The sequence below is a fragment of the Paramormyrops kingsleyae genome, chromosome 14 (genome assembly GCF_048594095.1).
Source record: "Paramormyrops kingsleyae isolate MSU_618 chromosome 14, PKINGS_0.4, whole genome shotgun sequence".
Lineage (NCBI taxonomy): Eukaryota > Metazoa > Chordata > Actinopteri > Osteoglossiformes > Mormyridae > Paramormyrops > Paramormyrops kingsleyae.
Window position 1 is genome coordinate 14,934,284 of NC_132810.1, and position 18,176 is coordinate 14,952,459.

General features: G+C 51.8%; 1 protein-coding gene across 3 annotated transcripts in view; it reads left to right on the top strand.

Annotated features, from left to right (window-relative positions):
* Positions 1 to 18,176, top strand: part of crybg1a (crystallin beta-gamma domain containing 1a) — a 37,681-nt gene that overhangs the window by 16,861 nt on the left and 2,644 nt on the right. For all 3 annotated transcript variants that reach the window (XM_072699382.1, XM_072699383.1, XM_072699384.1), the window contains exons 3-19: positions 298 to 1,595; positions 2,817 to 7,821; positions 9,003 to 9,041; positions 9,168 to 9,286; positions 9,458 to 9,614; positions 10,234 to 10,373; positions 12,076 to 12,202; positions 12,531 to 12,566; positions 13,329 to 13,489; positions 13,580 to 13,700; positions 13,949 to 14,094; positions 15,189 to 15,315; positions 15,512 to 15,541; positions 15,709 to 15,821; positions 16,469 to 16,601; positions 16,719 to 16,858; positions 17,894 to 18,017. In XM_072699382.1, the coding sequence (XP_072555483.1) occupies positions 298 to 1,595; positions 2,817 to 7,821; positions 9,003 to 9,041; positions 9,168 to 9,286; positions 9,458 to 9,614; positions 10,234 to 10,373; positions 12,076 to 12,202; positions 12,531 to 12,566; positions 13,329 to 13,489; positions 13,580 to 13,700; positions 13,949 to 14,094; positions 15,189 to 15,315; positions 15,512 to 15,541; positions 15,709 to 15,821; positions 16,469 to 16,601; positions 16,719 to 16,858; positions 17,894 to 18,017 (8,016 nt within the window). The remainder of the gene's footprint in view (positions 1 to 297; positions 1,596 to 2,816; positions 7,822 to 9,002; positions 9,042 to 9,167; positions 9,287 to 9,457; positions 9,615 to 10,233; positions 10,374 to 12,075; positions 12,203 to 12,530; positions 12,567 to 13,328; positions 13,490 to 13,579; positions 13,701 to 13,948; positions 14,095 to 15,188; positions 15,316 to 15,511; positions 15,542 to 15,708; positions 15,822 to 16,468; positions 16,602 to 16,718; positions 16,859 to 17,893; positions 18,018 to 18,176) is intronic.

Here is an 18,176-nt window from a genome sequence, read left to right on the forward strand (position 1 = left end):
ATACAGTGTGTTTCTGTTGGAAAGTTTTACACAGTGCAGGAAAGATGCCATGCTTAACGGGTTTCAAATGTCTGAGTCAGTAAGTCCTGAAAATGTCTGTTTTATGTATTATGTGGTTTATTTCAAGTAAAATATGTGATTTCTAGAGGCCTTTCAAAGGGGAGGCTTTGGGGCTGTGATGTTAAAGTGGAAATAGTGGCGCAGCCCTTGATCCAGAAAGTGGCAGCAGCCTTGCCGGGCACCGCATCACTGTCGCTGGGACCACGCTGACCCGACTGGCGTTTGTCTCGCACACAGGGCTCAGAGGAGAAGGCTGGCGTCCTCACTCGCATTGGCAGTTTCTTCAGCACCCGCCGGCGAAAGAGCAGCAGGAGCCTCTCTGAGACCTCCGAAGATGCCCCCCCGGGTCAGGACAGCACCCCCACACCCCCACCAGAGCCGGAGGTGCTGAGGACCCCGACGAGGAGCCCGCAGTTAGAGGCCAAGTTCCCCCACATTTCCGCATCAGAGTTGTGCATCGAGCAAGCAGACCTGGGGGGCAGCCTGTCCAGCCAGGGCGAGGGCGACCTCCCCTTTGCTGACAGCGACAGCCAGAGCAGCCTGCTGGAGGCGACGGCACGTGACGGTGGCACGCGAACGTCGAGCAGGGAGAGGCCAGGAGGAGCGCACGCTGACGCAGGAGAGGCAGGGAATGTCTGCAAGAAGCTACAAGTGTACCTGGAGGAGACCAGCATCTGCAGCGGGGAGGCGGCCGACGTGGGCCGCGGCGTCATCCGCACCACTGTGAAGAAGAACTTGAAGGCCGTCGCGAAGGGCAGCCCCAAGGGCGCGGCAGCGCCACCTGGCACTGCAGAGGGAACAGCGCCCACCAAGGCACCAGACAAACCCACTGTTGCCGGCTCTGATGGGACCGGGTCAAAATCCACAGACCTGCTGAGCTCGGATCCCACCCTGACGGAGGCAGACAGCAAGACGATGGGGAAGAGGAACTCGGGGAGGCGCAAGCTTAAATCCCAGGAAGCGGCGTTGTCCGCTTTTCCAGACCGCGCTCAAGAGCTGGTGAATAAGGTGGAGCTTCTTACTCATTCACCAGAGCCTCTCGGCAAAGCAGCGGACCCTGTTTCGGGCCAGGTGGAGCCTTACTCAAGCGGGCCGGAGTCCTGCCTGACTTCTGGCTCGGATTCTGGTGCATTTGCGGCTCCCCCACCAGTTAAGGCTGCAAAGGAGGTCTCCGCAGGAGTGATAGGATCTCCAGAGGCTACTGCCCTGTCCCTGCCCCCAATAGGAGGTGCTATTGAGGAGCCGGCGATAGCCATATCTGCAGCAGAACCCTTGGGGGAGGGAAGAACAAACAGAGATGTGTACCAGGAAGCGGCCGTTACGAGCCAGGAGGGTACCACCCAGAATCCTGTCCCAGAGGAGGAGGCGCTGAGCAGCAAGACCAAGCGCAGGAGCATTAAGCTGTCGCAGAGCCAAAAGGTCTTTGCCAAGAAGGTGTATGTGAACACGGATGACACCGTCGAAGAGGCATGTAAGAGAGAAAAGGACTCGGCAAGTGCGGTGACCAGGCAACCACAGAAAACAGAGGTCATACTGTGAGTATGAGCATGACACCCTCCATTTTAGCAACCGCTACTCAGGCAGCCTAGCCTGAAATTTAGGCTGGTAAGTTTAAGTCTGAATACAAAAGGAAACAAGGCAGACTTTAATCCCGGTGGAATCTACAGAGAGGAGTTCCTGAATGAACCTCGACTCTGCTGGCCCACGCGTCTGTCAGGTCATAAAAATAGAATGCTTAGTTGCTTTTCTTGCTTGTTAAATTCTGTAGCGGAGTAATAAAGAGCACTGGCTAATGTCCTGTATGTTTTTCTTTGAGTTTTCCAGCCCCTTGTGTCAGCTGTACAGCTAACGCTGTCTTAATGTTTTTGCTATACGAAGCAAAAATCAAACAAGATGCCTGTGGCTGAATTTAACTTACTAGTTAAAAACCAAAATGAAGTAACTTTCATTTGCTGAGACTTTTTGCAATAGTGTTTGTTGCAGGCCATGAATTATAAGATGAAACTTGTGAAACTTGATTAATGACTTGTGTGACATTTGGGTGTGAGCTTGATAGATTTTTTTCCAATATGGGTTTATATATGTAGTTTAATAGAGCGTTTAAGCAGTCAGTTAACCATAAAGAGAGGGCAAATGTCCGGTCATAATCTACATTTGATAGGAAGGATTTCATTTTTATTTTTGCTTAGTTCTGGTTTTATTTAGTAAGTTTTGTCACAATCCTTAGTAAACCTTACAAATAAATACACTCTTAGATGATAAGATACCGTGCCAGTCGTTTTAAGTTTTGCCTTGTTCTGTTCGCCGAACTCTGCAAAGTTAATTTTTTACCTGGAGCGAGCCGGCATTCACGCCGGAGATTCCCGGCACTTCTCACACCGCGGTGTCACTTTTGCACTCCGGTGTTTGGCTCCATGCGGGGAATCCCACCCACGCCAAGTATGGCCCTTAGGTGCTGATAGGTTTATTTTCTTGTCCCAAAAGCTGCATATTAATCAGGCTTCTGACATATTTCACATTTCAATGGGGGCAGTTTCACTTTACGTATTGCAAGCTGTGAGAAGGATTTTCTGGCTGGATGCACCTGCTTGGGTGTCACACTGACGCACCTCTGTCATGCATAGTTTGCTGCAGCCTGTGCTGCTTCTGAGCACCTGATCGTGGTGGCTTTGTGTGCACTGTGCCATAGCTGCTTCTGTGCTGTCTTCAGGACCGATGGCTTATTTTTTTTAATGGTTTTTTTTTTTCTCCCACAGGCCTCCAAAACCCAAAAAAGTGAACTTGGAGATTACAGAGGACCCCTGGACACCAACTGACATTGCAGCGAAAGTGGGATTGTTTGAGGGGCTGCGTACGGCCCAGAGCTACCATGTCATCAAGGTGGTAGGACCATCCCCTGAGCCAGTCAGGGAAACTGGAGTGGAGGCAGGCTTGGACGAGAGCGAGCAGGGTGCTGCAGCAATGGGGAAGAAGTCTCGTTCACGGGCAGCCAAAGTCAAGGGTGCTGGGGCCAGCAGACCAGTATTATCGGTGACAACATCAGGACATGGGGCCCAATCAGAGACCAGCTCCAATGTATTACAGTCTGAAGACTCATCCCCTTCCTCTGAACCAAAGGATAAGACTGGGAGGACCAAAGATCAGTTAGAAATGCGCTGGGTAGAGGAAACTTCTGCTGATACAGACAAAGCCCAGTCAGGTTCTGGAAGCGAAACGGCTGATGTCAGGGTCCTCACAGAAAATGAAGGGTCACCCGGAGATAAAGCTGCGGTGGCTGAACTTCCTAAAAAGTCACCAATGGATACAATTCAGAAGCCATTATTGGTTCCTGAATCTTCCGCTGTTACTGATAGCGTTTTACCTTTGGAATCTAAGGTGCAGAAAGACAAGGAAAAGGTTGCGGTGACAGATTTAACCACGAAAGAGCAATGTACTGTTCTGTCAACAAAAGAGGAACAAAAATCAGTGACTGAGGGGGTGAAGACACCTGAACAGAAGACCCCAGGAGCTGTCCAACCTACAGAACCCTCCCCTACAGTAGCACCCCCAAAGGTACGGCCCAAACCTAATAGACGGAAAGCTAGAGAAAACCCTGAACCTGTCAGCCCAACTAGTGGAAGTATCCCAGAGAAAGGTGCTGGAGTCCGGAGAGGTTCTTCTGAGCAGGTACAAAAGAGTGCAGTTAAAACCCAGGCTACAACGAAAGATCCCAGCGATGTTAAAAAGCGATTGCAGGCACGCAGTGAGCAAAGCACGGTCACAAAAAGCAAACTGCCCAAAGCCACCTGTCCAGAACCCCTGTCCCCCACCAAGAAAACCATTGATCTGAGCACAAGGAAGAATAAACCTAGCACAAAAATACCAGAAAAAGCTGATGTACCCAGCCTCGTACAGGATTCACCTACCGAGGCCCAGGTAGGAAGTAAGCTTCTGCGGGCAACGCATGGGTCAGCACAGCAAGTGACTGAGGAAACAGTGAGCAGTAAGAGAGAGTCACCATTGTCCCCCTCGCAGTTGGACAGCAAGTTGAAGAAACCCAACACCAAAGACCCTACAAAGGTAAATGAGCCTCAGAGTGACAACAGACCAACTACAAGTGAAAAACCCGCTATGAATGACGGGAAGGTATCAAGAGATACTGGTGCAGAAAGTCCCCCAGGAGATTCTGGAGCTGCTTCCCAAGTCGATAGCAGCCAGGCTCCCACACCCTCCCATGAAAGTACCTCAAAAGCTGCTCAAGAAGTTGGGGTATCCAAAGCAGCTGCTGCATCTTCAGCATTAACTACGCTGCCTACAAAAAATCAGGACACTAACAAACACGAACAAAGTGACCAAAATAAAATGGACAATAATACAACTCATGGGACAGCACAACCAGTGACTGAGGAAACAGTCAGCAGTAAGAGAGAGTCACCATTGTCCCCCTCGCAGTTGGACAGCAAGTTGAAGAAACCCAACGCCAAAGACCCTACAAAGGTAAATGAGCCTCAGAGTGACAACAGAACAACTACAAGTGAAAAACCCGCTATGAATGACGGGAAGGTATCAAGAGATACTGGTGCAGAAAGTCCCCCAGGAGATTCCGGAGCTGCTTCCCAAGTCGATAGCAGCCAGGCTCCCACACCCTCCCATGAAAGCACCTCAAAAGCTGCTCAAGATGTTGGGGTATCCAAAGCAGCTGCTGCATCTTCAGCATTAACTACGCTGCCTACAAAAAATCAGGACACTAACAAACACAAACAAAGTGACCAAAATAAAATGGACAATAGTACAACGCATGGGTCAGCACAGCCAGTGACTGAGGAAACAGTCAGCAGTAAGAGAGAGGCACCATTGTCCCCCTCGCAGTTGGACAGCAAGTTGAAGAAACCCAACGCCAAAGACCCTACAAAGGTAAATGAGCCTCAGAGTGACAACAGAACAACTACAAGTGAAAAACCCGCTATGAATGACGGGAAGGTATCAAGAGATACTGGTGCAGAAAGTCCCCCAGGAGATTCCGGAGCTGCTTCCCAAGTCGATAGCAGCCAGGCTCCCACACCCTCCCATGAAAGCACCTCAAAAGCTGCTCAAGATGTTGGGGTATCCAAAGCAGCTGCTGCATCTTCAGCATTAACTACGCTGCCTACAAAAAATCAGGACACTAACAAACACAAACAAAGTGACCAAAATAAAATGGACAATAGTACAACGCATGGGTCAGCACAGCCAGTGACTGAGGAAACAGTCAGCAGTAAGAGAGAGGCACCATTGTCCCCCTCGCAGTTGGACAGCAAGTTGAAGAAACCCAACGCCAAAGACCCTACAAAGGTAAATGAGCCTCAGAGTGACAACAGAACAACTACAAGTGAAAAACCCGCTATGAATGACGGGAAGGTATCAAGAGATACTGGTGCAGAAAGTCCCCCAGGAGATTCCGGAGCTGCTTCCCAAGTCGATAGCAGCCAGGCTCCCACACCCTCCCATGAAAGTACCTCAAAAGCTGCTCAAGATGTTGGGGTATCCAAAGCAGCTGCTGCATCTTCAGCATTAACTACGCTGCCTACAAAAAATCAGGACACTAAGAAACACGAACAAAGTGACCAAAATAAAATGGACAATAATACATCTACTACCCAATCTAACATCCCTGTTCAAGTAACCACAGAACAAAGCCACACCAATACAGAAAGTGTCTGTGATGTAAACAGTGGGACAGTTACACAGAAGGAAGCAGATTTATCTCCGCCACAGGTGTTGGACATTCAGTCCGATCATGCAAAAGAGCAAAATGCAGACGTAGAGCAGGTCTCACTGGAGGCCCACATCCATGCTGCACCTGCAAACACCACAGCAGTTACACCACCTGGGACTGTGCAGGAAGGGACCACAGACACAGCATCTGTAGGAACTGTTCCAGAAGTCACCTCATCAAACCTGATCTGCCCTGTTTCCAAGCCTGAAATAAAGCCTGTGTCAACAAAGCCTGTGTCACCTGAAGTCTCTGAGACCAAAGATGGAGACCAGGTTAGCGATGAGAAACCGCAGAAAGACATTCCTCAAAAACCAAAGAAAAAGTTACCAGATCCTACAGAGATTCAAACATCTACTGAGAAGAATTACCCTGTAGAAAACGGCTTAGGTACACCCAAGGCTGTCATGACTGTGACCCAGGAGACGAGAAGCTCTGATGTCAGTTTGAAGCCTGGGTCTCAAGATGGAGAACAAGGAAAGCAAAAGGAGGCTTCTGATGGAAAGGCCGTAAAGCCTCTCAAAGATAGAACTTCAGAACCCAATGCTGTTATAGTACAAGCAGACAAAGAAAAGGGACAGAAGACAGAGGTGCAAGTTGAGAAGACAATGGATGCTGTCACCATAGAAAAACCAATTAAAAATGGTGATGTCCACCCTTCACCCAGTCAGGAGAATATGTTTGAGAAGATGGAGAGTAAAGGTGGAGTGACGGGTGAGGAAGGTCAAGTCACAGGTTCGAGTCTTCAACCTGGGAAAGCTTCTGAGAAGAACACTGAGACCTGCTGGACTTTATCAATTGAACCGGTGAAGTTGGCACAGGAAACTCTGAGGATGGTGGAAAGTGAGGACGTATCAAAGAAAGAACCAGGTTCCCTCAACCAGATGGACAAACTCTGTCAAGGATCCCTGCCAAGGTTACAGGAGTCCACCCAGGCAAGCACTCAGCTGGGGAGTACCTCCTCAGTCTCTGAAGCACTTAAAAGTTCAAAGTTATCGTCTCTGCCACAGGTTATGAAACAAACTTCAGGCACTTCCCAGTTGGGCCCTACAAACAAATCATTCACTTCACGCAGCTTGAAAAAAGACAGCCCTTCCAGCTGGTTAGATGTAGACCAGAGCTCTGTGAAGAAGCAGAAGAAACCTGAGAGGAATTTGGATGCTTCTGTCAGTGAGGATGACACCTTGGATACCTCTGATGAGTTTGAGGAGTTCATACATAACATCAAGAAACTGGGTGCACCCTTCTCCATTCCCCTGAAGAAGCATGTCCACACCAAGTCCCCATCACCCCCATTTGCCATGCCGGCCATCAGAGAAGACCGTTTTGAGAAGACATTCGATCCTGAGGAGTTTCAGTTTGGCCTGAGGAAGAAAAAGGCCTTGAAGGACCCATCACCTGGGATGATGGTGAAGTTGCAGAGTGCAGAAGCGAGGAGCAAGCTCCAACCCAAGCGATCCAGCACCGAGGACAGCCTGCTCTTCAAGCAGATCCAGCCTCCATCCTCTGGCCCGCAAGAGAAAGGGGAGGCAGGGACAGAGACCACTGAGGATTCAGGGACAGTTAGTTCTCGCTTGGGAAAGAGCTCCATCCTTTCCAGTCTCATGACCAATTCCAGGGTCTCCAAGAAGCCTGGCAATGAGCCTGATTCCGCAACAGGCAGCAAAGCCTTACCGCTGCAGCTGGGGGCAGCCGCTGGTTTGACCGACTCGCACGTGTCCCCTGCCACCGGCCACCAGTCAGTGCTGAGCCTCTCCTCACCTCCTCCCCCTCCTTCCTTTGCCGAAGTTAAGCTTCCAGATTATTTGGGGAAGCTGCTCTCTCAGGACAAAACAGAGGCAGGAAGCTCTGAAGGTGGCCCCCGGCACACAGATGCCAAGGCTCCTCTGTCTGGAATTGACCTGGGTAATGGTAAGGGCTATGTCCCTACGGACAGCATTCCACCCGCTGCTCTGGAACCGTTAGCTCCTACTAGCCTGATCCAGATTCAGCAGGCATCCGGATCCAGCTTCCATGCTGGACATGCTGAGGTGAGTGAGTGAGTCATTAAGCTGCCATGAAATGTCGCCATTTTTAAGGAACGGCGGGTGCGACTGGCTTAGTCACGGCTCTGTGGGCGAGTGTTTTTCTGGACGTTTCCGGATGAATCACATCTTCCTTCTTCATAATTGATTATGGAAGGGACAGAGCAGAACTTGTGTGTTTTACTTATTATATAGTTTTGGATTAAACCCAGCAAACTCTCAGCATTCAAAACTGAAAGAATTTGCCGGAAATGAAGTGTGTGGCCTGTCTGATACTGTTTGCCTGTAAGAACAGACCGTCGCATCCTCATTATCATGTCAGATTTTACTGCTGTTCATTTTACAGGAAGAGGAATTTGTAGCTGCAGGGTGTTCTGTGTACCCAGTTGTAACAAAAAGAGACATTAGACTATATTTTCCTTCAGTAGCTCCCTGCCATTTTGTTTCCCGCTAAAAACTGGGGCAGGGTAAATTCAGTAAAAATTTAGCAAATTTCTTGGTTTTATAACAAAAATCATTATTTCATTTGTTTACAAAAATATATCACATTTTTAGTGTTTAAAATTTTTAAAGTAAAACTTTCATTTCAAGTTCTAATAAGTTGAAATCCTAATTATAGTTCTAAATGAGCTGTTCTGAGTTGAAAAGTTCTTTGACAAGCATAATTTGCTGCTTTGTAGTTAGTTACACCTTTGCAATAACATAAAACACCAAACATTTGTGTTTGGTTTCCTTTTGGGAGTCAGTGACTACAATTTCAATTAACAGCAAAATGGCAAGAACTGATCTGAATGAGTCAGTCAAATAATTATGACTTAAAAAGAAAATGTCCTTGTGCAGATACATTAAGCATTCCTTGTCAATGGACTTTTGTTATGAAACCAGTAAATTTGCAATATTATTGCAGAATCAAGTGCCCCAAGGATTTCTGTTGGCAATTACAGGAAAGAAGTATGTTTGCCTTTCCGTGCAATTTATCTAGATTGCCATACATTTGCATACCTTCAGTTTGTATGCGGGCTAAGTCTGTATATCATGAAGGCTTGGCTCACATGTGCTGGGCCCAGGCAAACGGCACGCGATCCAAACTCTAAAGCCTGCACATCCGTTCAGCCTCACTCCTGGAGGTCTTTGCTGGCCTGCTCGAGAAGGAAGGACAAGCTAACGCGCTTCCCTTTGCGTTGCAGGTGCCGCGTGAGAAGGGCTTCCACAAGCGCCCGGGAAAGGTGACCTGCTCTGCGTCATCACTAGAGCGTCCTAGCATGACTCTGCATATGTCAATTTCAGACAGCATCTGCACAGCAGCCAAGGCTACAAATTCACCCCCCCCCCCCCCGTGTCTCTCACGGTAGATGGTCCTTTACGAGCGGGCTCCGTCGGAGGGAAGTGCCTACGAGGTCCACGGAGATGTGGATGACGCCACTTCCATGAAACTGTCCCCAGTGATCTCGGTCCGCGTCGTCAGAGGGTGGTACGTGTGACACAGAGTGGCTGTAACCTGTATCGAAGCTCTCTGTGGACACCTGAGGCAATTTCTGGAGAAGTTCTTCTCCAGTTGCAGTGCAGCAGGTTCTGCATCAGCTTCCCCATGCCCTTTACACCCAGATCACCTGTCCTGACACACTGGAATTTGTTCTTCCAGCTGGCTCCTGTATGAGAAGCCGGGATTCAAAGGAAACTCGATCGCTCTGGAGGAGGGCTCCATAGATCTGGCGAATGCCTGGGCCCAGGAGCCGAATCCCGGACAGGACACACCCACATCCCCCATGGTCATCGGCTCTATCCGGCTAGCCGTCCAGGTGAGAAGCTCTTTGTCTTGCCTGCTTTCCCCAAAGCTGTTGTACTTTCTGTTCTGTTTCTAATTCCATGGAAGGCATATGTTTGTTTTAAGTTTCATGTTTCATTGTCACGTGTGTTCAAAGGAAATTCTTATGCCGCAGTTTCATGGAAGGGGACAGGTGCATTATGGGATATGCCACACAGCAGTGCAATACAAGAGAGGTGCAACATGAGAATGAGGAAACAATAAATAAGTAATGAAATATGTGCAGCCGGAATATGGATGGAAATAGATCACGGTGCATTGAAACAGCACAAATGATGTGAAGTCACAATGAGTTTAACCAATTCCAGTTTTGGTGGGATGGTAGTTCGTGGTTGTATAAATCGGCATGTTGTTAGACAAAACAGAAGCAGGTTCTTACATGTTACCAACCACAATTGCCTGCTATTCGCAAAAGAAGGCTGCTGTCTCTACTGGTACTTTCCCTGCACATGCATGTACTGCCACGTACATATGAACTTCAGAAATGTTTGAACAACAAAATTAGGGTTTAAGGTGGACAGGAGTGACAGCCTGGTGTGATCCGTGCCCAGTCAGAGCCTGGTGTGTGATCCGTGGCTCTGTTTTGGCTCCAGGACTACAGCGTTCCCCGGATCGACCTGTTCACGGAACCAAATGGACTTGGGAGGATGATGACTTTCTGTGACGAGGTGGTCGACACAGGCTCCTTCGGGATCCCGCAGTGCACTGCGTCCATCAAGGTCCACAGCGGGGTGTAAGTGCTGACATTACCCTGAAACAAATCCTAACAAATGAAGGGCAGGTGAGGGAAGGGCAGGTGAGATGCTAGCGGTGACCACTGACACACCATGATACTACACACTAGCCTTGACATGTTGAGGGACAGGAAGCAGGTTCAACAAGGCATTCTGGGATGCCTGCGGTACACGGGTTCAGCATTCTGGGAGGCTGTCTGGGAGCATGGGAGGCTGTGTGCCGGCTGTGATCGAGCACACACACACACACACACACAGCCGTTAGCTGGATGCAGCATGGGAGGCTGTGTGCCGGCTGTGATCGAGCGCACACACACACACACAGCCGTTAGCTGGATGCAGCATGGGAGGCTGTGTGCCGGCTGTGATCGAGCGCACACACACACACACACACAGCCGTTAGCTGGATGCAGCATGGGAGGCTGTGTGCCGGCTGTGATCGAGCGCACACACACACACACACAGCCGTTAGCTGGATGCAGCATGGGAGGCTGTGTGCCGGCTGTGATCGAGCGCACACACACACACACACAGCCGTTAGCTGGATGCGGCATGGGAGGCTGTGTGCCGGCTGTGATCGAGCGCACACACACACACACACACACACACACACAGCCGTTAGCTGTTAACATCCACATTATGTTCTGAAACCTGCCCGGTATGTTGGCTTAGTTGTTTCTGGGTGTCAGAACATTCAGAACTTGCCAGAAAGGTACACTGGCTTTGAAAAGACAAGTTGCAGCTCCCTCCTCACATTGGTTATGAAGTGTTTTGTAATCAAACTGTGAAGAGGAGGACGCAGTACGCAGGGTCATAGACCATTTTTACTGACACCATATTTTTACCATTTATTTTATGTTTTACGGACAGTCAAATTGATTTACAGATTTACTGCAGACTGTCTGTAAATTTACAAATGTTTGGCACCCTGACAACACGGGAAATCGTTCCATTAAATGTGCCACCTATACTTCTAGAACAGGGGTGTCCTGGGGGGCTGGAGCCCTGTGTATCTTAGTTCTTTCCCTCTTCCACCACAAATGATTCAGCTCAAGAGCTGTGCTGTAATTAGCACAAGGAGTCGAATCAGGTGTGTTAAATGAGGGTAAACCCAAAAATGCGCAGGGCTCCGGCCCCCCAGGACTGGAGTTTGACACCCCTGCTCTAGAATGTTCACCTCAGTGTTATTGGTGTGACGGTTCTGACACCGAAACTGTGATATAAACGTTCCCGATCTCGCGTTACGGTTCCAGAAGATAGAACTGAAACACTGTCCCGCTAGGCGAGTTTCATTAGCTCACCATGGATAATAACCCTGAAAAATCTCTGCGGCACACAAAAAATTCCCAGATCCACCCCCCCTCACTTTTTTTAATTCACCCTCCACCCAAAAAAAAAAATTTAAAAATCGAGGAATGAACTGAGCCATGGCTCAATAATGAAGGTCTGAACCGAACTGTGGATCCGGAGAATCTTTGACTAACTGTTGCCGTTTGTGTGTGTGTCTGTGTCAATCTGCGTCTGCGTCTGCGTCTGTTTCTGTCTGTGTCTGTGTCTATCTGTGTCTGTGTCTATCTGCGTCTGTGCCTGTGTCTATCTGTGTGTGTGTGTGTGTGTGTGTCTGTGTCTATCTGCGTCTGTGCCTGTGTCTATCTGTGTATGTATGTATGTGTGTGTGTGTGTGTGTGTGTGTGTCTTCAGCTGGCTGGTCTATGATCAGCCGGGGTTCCAGGCTCCTGTGGCGGTGTTGGAAGCTGGAGAGTTCCCCTGTCACACGTCCTGGGGGTTCCCTGATCCATTCATCGGGTCCCTGCGACCTCTCAGAATGGTGAGTCTATACGTGTCAGACTTCCGAGACGCGTGCTGGTATGTTTGTGTAGGGAGGAAGTCCCGCCTTGCCGGCCTGTGACGTCCCGCGTCGCGTGTCTGATGTAGTGGGTGTTTCTCCTGTAAGCACAGTGCTCCCTTGAAGCTGGTTTCCACACACCTTGCCAGTCAGTCTGCTTGTGCTTTTCCTGCTCATCCACATTTTTTCTCCACAATTAACTGGGTGACATATTTCACCTGAAAGGTGTGCTTGTTTCCCTCGTATAACATGTCGAGTGCGGTGTCCGCTGGCTTCCCTTGTGTAAAACCAGCCTCTACTCTCTTTTCAGGGTGGAATCAAGGTGGAAAACCCTAACGAACTCAAGGTTTGTCCTGCTTCACTCTGCTTTGACTGGACACTCGTAACAGTAGTTATTCCGTCACCATGAGCTCCTTTTGCGGATGCCACCCACGGTCGTCCTGCTGCTGGAGGAAAAGCCCCGAGCTCATGTCTGCGCGTCCTGCTGGCTCTTTTATCCAGTGCAGGTTACATTTGGTACAGCTAGATATTCTGGTGGAGCGGTTTAGCACCTGAGATCACACTGGGAATCTCCCAGTTTGGTGGCCGCCTGCCGCACACACAGCGTTCCCCATTTTACTCGCATTTTAGACCGTTTCTCACCCTAACGGTTTATTCGGCTCCCTTGTCCTGAGGGGTGAACCTCTGCCCTTGGGCGCTTTAGCCCATAAGCGGCTCCCTGATCGGGCCCCTCTATGGGGTGGGTATGTGGGATCATGTTTCCCAGCGAATCCTGAGATGCCCAAAGGCATCATCTCTGATGTTTCACCCCTCTGTCTGTAACCCACGGTGCTTCATTCAGCCATATCTAACAGTCATATTTTTTTTTTCCAGAGCTGCATGATTTAGTTGATTAAAAACCGGTGACTCATTAACTTCAGGAGTGTGTTCTCCATACTTTGAGGAAGAGAGATGAGCCAAGCATGGCTTTGTGTGGGGAGGGGGCACAGGGAGCAGGAACGCGTGGAATCCGGAACATTCCCTGACAGGCATGGGCGAGACGCAGGTTGCCCAATGGGAAAACCTCCCAGCTCAGATTTCACAGGGCAATCTCTGAACCCTGTTTCAGGTGCTGGCGTATGAGAGGCCGGGCTTTGAGGGGGAGAGTCTGGAGATCTCTAGCGAGGTGGTCAGCTTCATGGAGGAACGGGCTGGAGACAACTCTGAGACGTCCACCATGGAGCAAAGGAAGCTGACTTCCGTGGGATCCCTCAAAGTCCTCGGCGGGCTGTAAGCTCCATCAGATGGACTTCCACGGTTTCAGGAGTCCGACGTTGACTCCCGTGGTCCTCATATTTCCTGTCTCCCCACACGATGCAGATGGGTTGGCTACGACAGCCCAGGGTTCGAGGGCCACCAGTCTATCCTCGAGGAGGGCGAGTATGAGGACTCGAAGGACTGGGGAGGCGGCAGCCTGCTCTCCCTGCGGCCCCTGTTTGCTGTAAGTCAGATGGCATGCGGACAGGCTTCAGTATGCAATCGCATGCCGTTGGGGAGAAGGAAAATGCTACTTCTCAGGTTTCAGGTTGCAAATTTAGTTTGTGACATACAAACACACGCGATACATGCGTGTAGTGGAGTGGAAGGCGGAAGGACAGCATCTTCCTCTCCCGCTCATGACGGTGATCCAGGTCTGACCAGTCGCTCCAGGAAGGTGACCCCTGTCATCCTGTATCCTCTCTCCTCCAGGACTTCCTGTCCCCACACCTGAAGATGTTCAGCGAGAGAGACTTTGGCGAGAGAGGAGTCAATATTGACCTGCTGTGTCCAGTTCCCAACATGGAGGAGACTGGTTTTGGCATGAAGACACAGTCCATGGAGGTCGTTTCGGGCGTGTAAGAAGCCTTGATGGTCGTTTCTTCATAGATCAGCTGCAGTAGCAGTTACCCTTCCAGCGTGTGTGTGTGTGTGTGTGTGTGTGTGTGAGGTCCGAGGCCTCGCCATTCTGCGTTAGTGATTTACTGAAGTAGCCACATTCCTACAGATGCTCATATTCTTTGAGGTTCAGTTGATCCCGCAGTGATGCTGCATGCACACAGAGCTGCAGTCTGACTGGACCGTCGCACATCATTCTGAGGGGGTAGGGGGCGCTGTCCTGTGATCAGGAGTGGGTACAGACACCGAACGGGAAGCCTTGCTTTTTTGTTTGCCCCCACGGCCTCATGGTTAAATTAAACCCCATCCTTTGTGGTAAGCTTACATTTTAAAAGAAGCACGCTCCTGTTTACTGGGCCCTGATTTGCTGGAAGGTTGCCCGTCCCTTCCTCCGATTGGTGCCGTGGTGGCACACCCAACGCAGAATAAGCCCCCGCAGCGGGGAGGGAGAGCGGCGGGTGCTGCCCAGCCGCACATTTTTCTAGAATCCCTTGTGTACGGCGCGGCACAAAGGCTGCTTCTGTCCAGGCAGGTTCAGGCTTTCCGAGGAGGCAGCAGAACGCCCAGCCACGATGCCGCATAACAGAAACGGCTGGACAGCCGCCCCACCCTTCGGCCCCCACCGCCGTCACCAAGCATGTGGTCGCCCTGGCAACACAGCCCTTCCTGTGTTCCTAGACTTTTACGCTGTTTTGTATGCAAATCGGGTGCAGTGACCTTTGGGATAATTGCTCCACAAGTGAGTGTGTGTGCTCTGGGATTATGGCGTTTTGTGTGGCAGACCTCCGCATTGACAGTAATGGTTTAGCGGATACTGTGGGCTTCTCCCCCCGCCCGGCACGTCGGGCACTGCCATGATCTTTTACAGATGTTTTCCACTGAGGCTGCTCCTTTCCTGGCTGTGGGTACATACCCGCCCTACACCCCACGCTCTGTGCCTTGGCTTTCCTCTGACCTATTTACAGAGGGGTTCTTGTTTCTTGCTTTGTCCTGTTGTGCTGTTCCTCCTTGGATTTCACCTTTTATCCACTCTGTTGGTCTGTTTTGATCACAGCTGGCTGGCTTTCGAGAACCCTGGCTTTTCCGGCAACCACTACGTCCTGGAAAAAGGCCTGTACTCCAGCCCCGAGGATTGGGGCGCCCGGCATGCGACGATCGGCTCCGTCCAGCCCGTGATTCTGGTAAAGCTGCACATTTTACTGCCATAATGCAGTGTGTACTCTGTGCCCCCCTGAGTGCAGAGTTACAGCAGTTGGGTTAGGCCTCGGCGAGGCGCCTGGCTCAGTGCCGTTAGCTTGTCAGCCGGAGGTGGTATCTCACTGCGCTGGGGCACTGAAGTTAAAATCTGAGATTGTTTTCATTATTTGTTTCCATCAGGAAATTTTAAGTGGACTGCCCAAGTTTAAGGTGAGTGTGGCCGGCTATCTATCTTTCCTGCTTTTGTGTTTAATGGGTTGGGGGCGGGGGGGGGGGGTCCTCCGTTTTGATCTCACACCCATCCACGCTAGCGTTAGCATGAGGAGTTACCGGATGACGTCTGTAGCGCAGGTCTGATCAGCGTGTCTCCACCTCAGGTCCAGCTCTTCTCAGAGCCCAAATTCCAGGGCAGCGTCCACCTTCTGGAGGACAACGGGCCGGAGCTGCCTGAGGGCTTCTTCCCGCGCTCCTGTAAAGTCCTGGCAGGCAGGTGGGTCTCCCCCCCCCCCCCCCATCTCCCGGCCTTTCAGATTCTCCCTCCCTATCAGACACGCTTGGGCACATCCTGCTTTTTACTGAACAGCTTCCAAAATAAAGAAAACAAAAAGAACAATAACTACTGGGAACACAAGGTCTCTGAGAGAGCAGACATTGCCCCCCCCCCGTGTGCCTGTTTATCTGCTCCGTGCCCCCCAGGCATAACGAGCTTGCCGTGTCACATGGCTCCCCTCGCCGCATCGCCCGCTGACGCTTCTGCTGTCTCCGAGCTGCGTTAGTGTCTTGTAAGCTTTGCAGTAACTTTCCATTTGCGCCCGCGCCCAAACAGGCCCCACTGGCGCTGTGTGCGTGTCACACCAGCACTCTCTCGGCTTAAAGCCCGCGGACATCTGCGGCCGCTGCTTCTTTTTCTCTGCAGAGTTTCTCAGCTGTCTACAGTTTCGACATATAGGTCATGTGATAGTAGGGTCATGTGATAGCAGGGTCATGTGACCAGGCCCTGTTTGCAGCCGCATAAGCAGTATGGCTGGTGACAGGTGGTAACACGCTGTCTCACTGAGACCCTTTGAATGTTTAAACGCGGGGACAGCGCAGGGCGCCCTTTCTGCCGTAACCCGAGCCCCCGGTGCTGTGTTTCAGCTGGGTGGCATTCGAGGAGGAGCAGTTTCTGGGCCCCATGTACGTCATTGAGGAAGGCAGCTACGGCAGCCTGGAAGCCATGGGCTGCCCCCACCAGGACGTGCGGATCCGCTCCCTGCAGACCACCGGCTTTGTGAGTCCCCCCCCCCAACGCACGTGTCTTTACCGGAATCCCAGGGGCCCAAACAGCCATGGAACTTTAACATGCCTCTGCCCCCCCCCCCCCCCCCACCGTACTGCTCCCACGCAGGAATTCTCGTTGCCCTCCATCACCCTGTTTTCCAAGCCTGGCTTCAGGGGGAAGAAGGTGGTTCTGAAGGACGGTTCTGTGAACCTGCCACTCTCCGGCTGTGACGGCATCATCTACTCACTGCAGGTGGAAGGGGGCATGTAAGTCAGGGCCGCTTGGGCGAGGGAGCTTAGCACCTGCTGGCACTTCCAGTGGGGGTAGGAAAGGGGGCACTAGTTTCTTTGAATCTTGTTTCTCAGACAACTGGGAGGTTCCAGGCATGGGGTGTGGGGGTGAGCCAGACCCCACACATATGGCCTCGCCGCAGTAGCCAGTGCGCAGGGAGGCCCAGACACGCCACACAGATGGCCTCGCCGCAGTAGCCAGTGCGCAGGGAGGCCCAGACACGCCACACAGATGGCCTCGCCGCAGTAGCCAGTGCGCAGGGAGGCCCAGACACGCCACACAGATGGCCTCGACGCAGTAGCCAGTGCGCAGGGAGGCCCAGACACGCCACACAGATGGCCTCGACGCAGTAGCCAGTGCGCAGGGAGGCCCAGACACGCCACACAGATGGCCTCGACGCAGTAGCCAGTGCGCAGGGAGGCCCAGACACGCCACACAGATGGCCTCGACGCAGTAGCCAGTGCGCAGGGAGGCCCAGACACGCCACACAGATGGCCTCGACGCAGTAGCCAGTGCGCAGGGAGGCCCAGACACGCCACACAGATGGCCTCGCGGCAGTAGCCAGTGCGCAGGGAGGCCCAGACACGCCACACAGATGGCCTCGCCGCAGTAGCCAGTGCGCAGGGAGGCCCAGACACGCCACACAGATGGCCTCGCCGCAGTAGCCAGTGCGCAGGGAGGCCCAGACACGCCACACAGATGGCCTCGACGCAGTAGCCAGTGCGCAGGGAGGCCCAGACACGCCACACAGATGGCCTCGACGCAGTAGCCAGTGCGCAGGGAGGCCCAGACACGCCACACAGATGGCCTCGACGCAGTAGCCAGTGCGCAGGGAGGCCCAGACACGCCACACAGATGGCCTCGCCGCAGTAGCCAGTGCGCAGGGAGGCCCAGACATGCCACACTGTGCTAATTAGACAGAAACCCAGTTTCTCTTGCAAATGTCTCCACTCTGTGTTGTGTGGCCCCTACCGCCTGCCCTCATGCTCTCACCCTCGCCCCATCCCCAGGTGGGTGCTCTTCGAGGAGACCAACTTCCGCGGAAGGCAGGTCCTGCTGCTTCCTGGCGAGGTGGCCGACTGGTATGCCATGACCGACTGGCGACGCGTCGGGTCCCTGCGGCCGTTGATCCAGGTACGGGCCGCCCCCGCAGGAGGGGGGGGGGGGGTTTGGAAACACAGCGTCAGCCGGTGGGCTGTGCTGCCGGACTTTGCCGCACGATTTCCACAACTCTGGAAAAACACATTTCACTTTATTATGTTGACATGGCAACCAGCCCGGGGCAGAACCAGA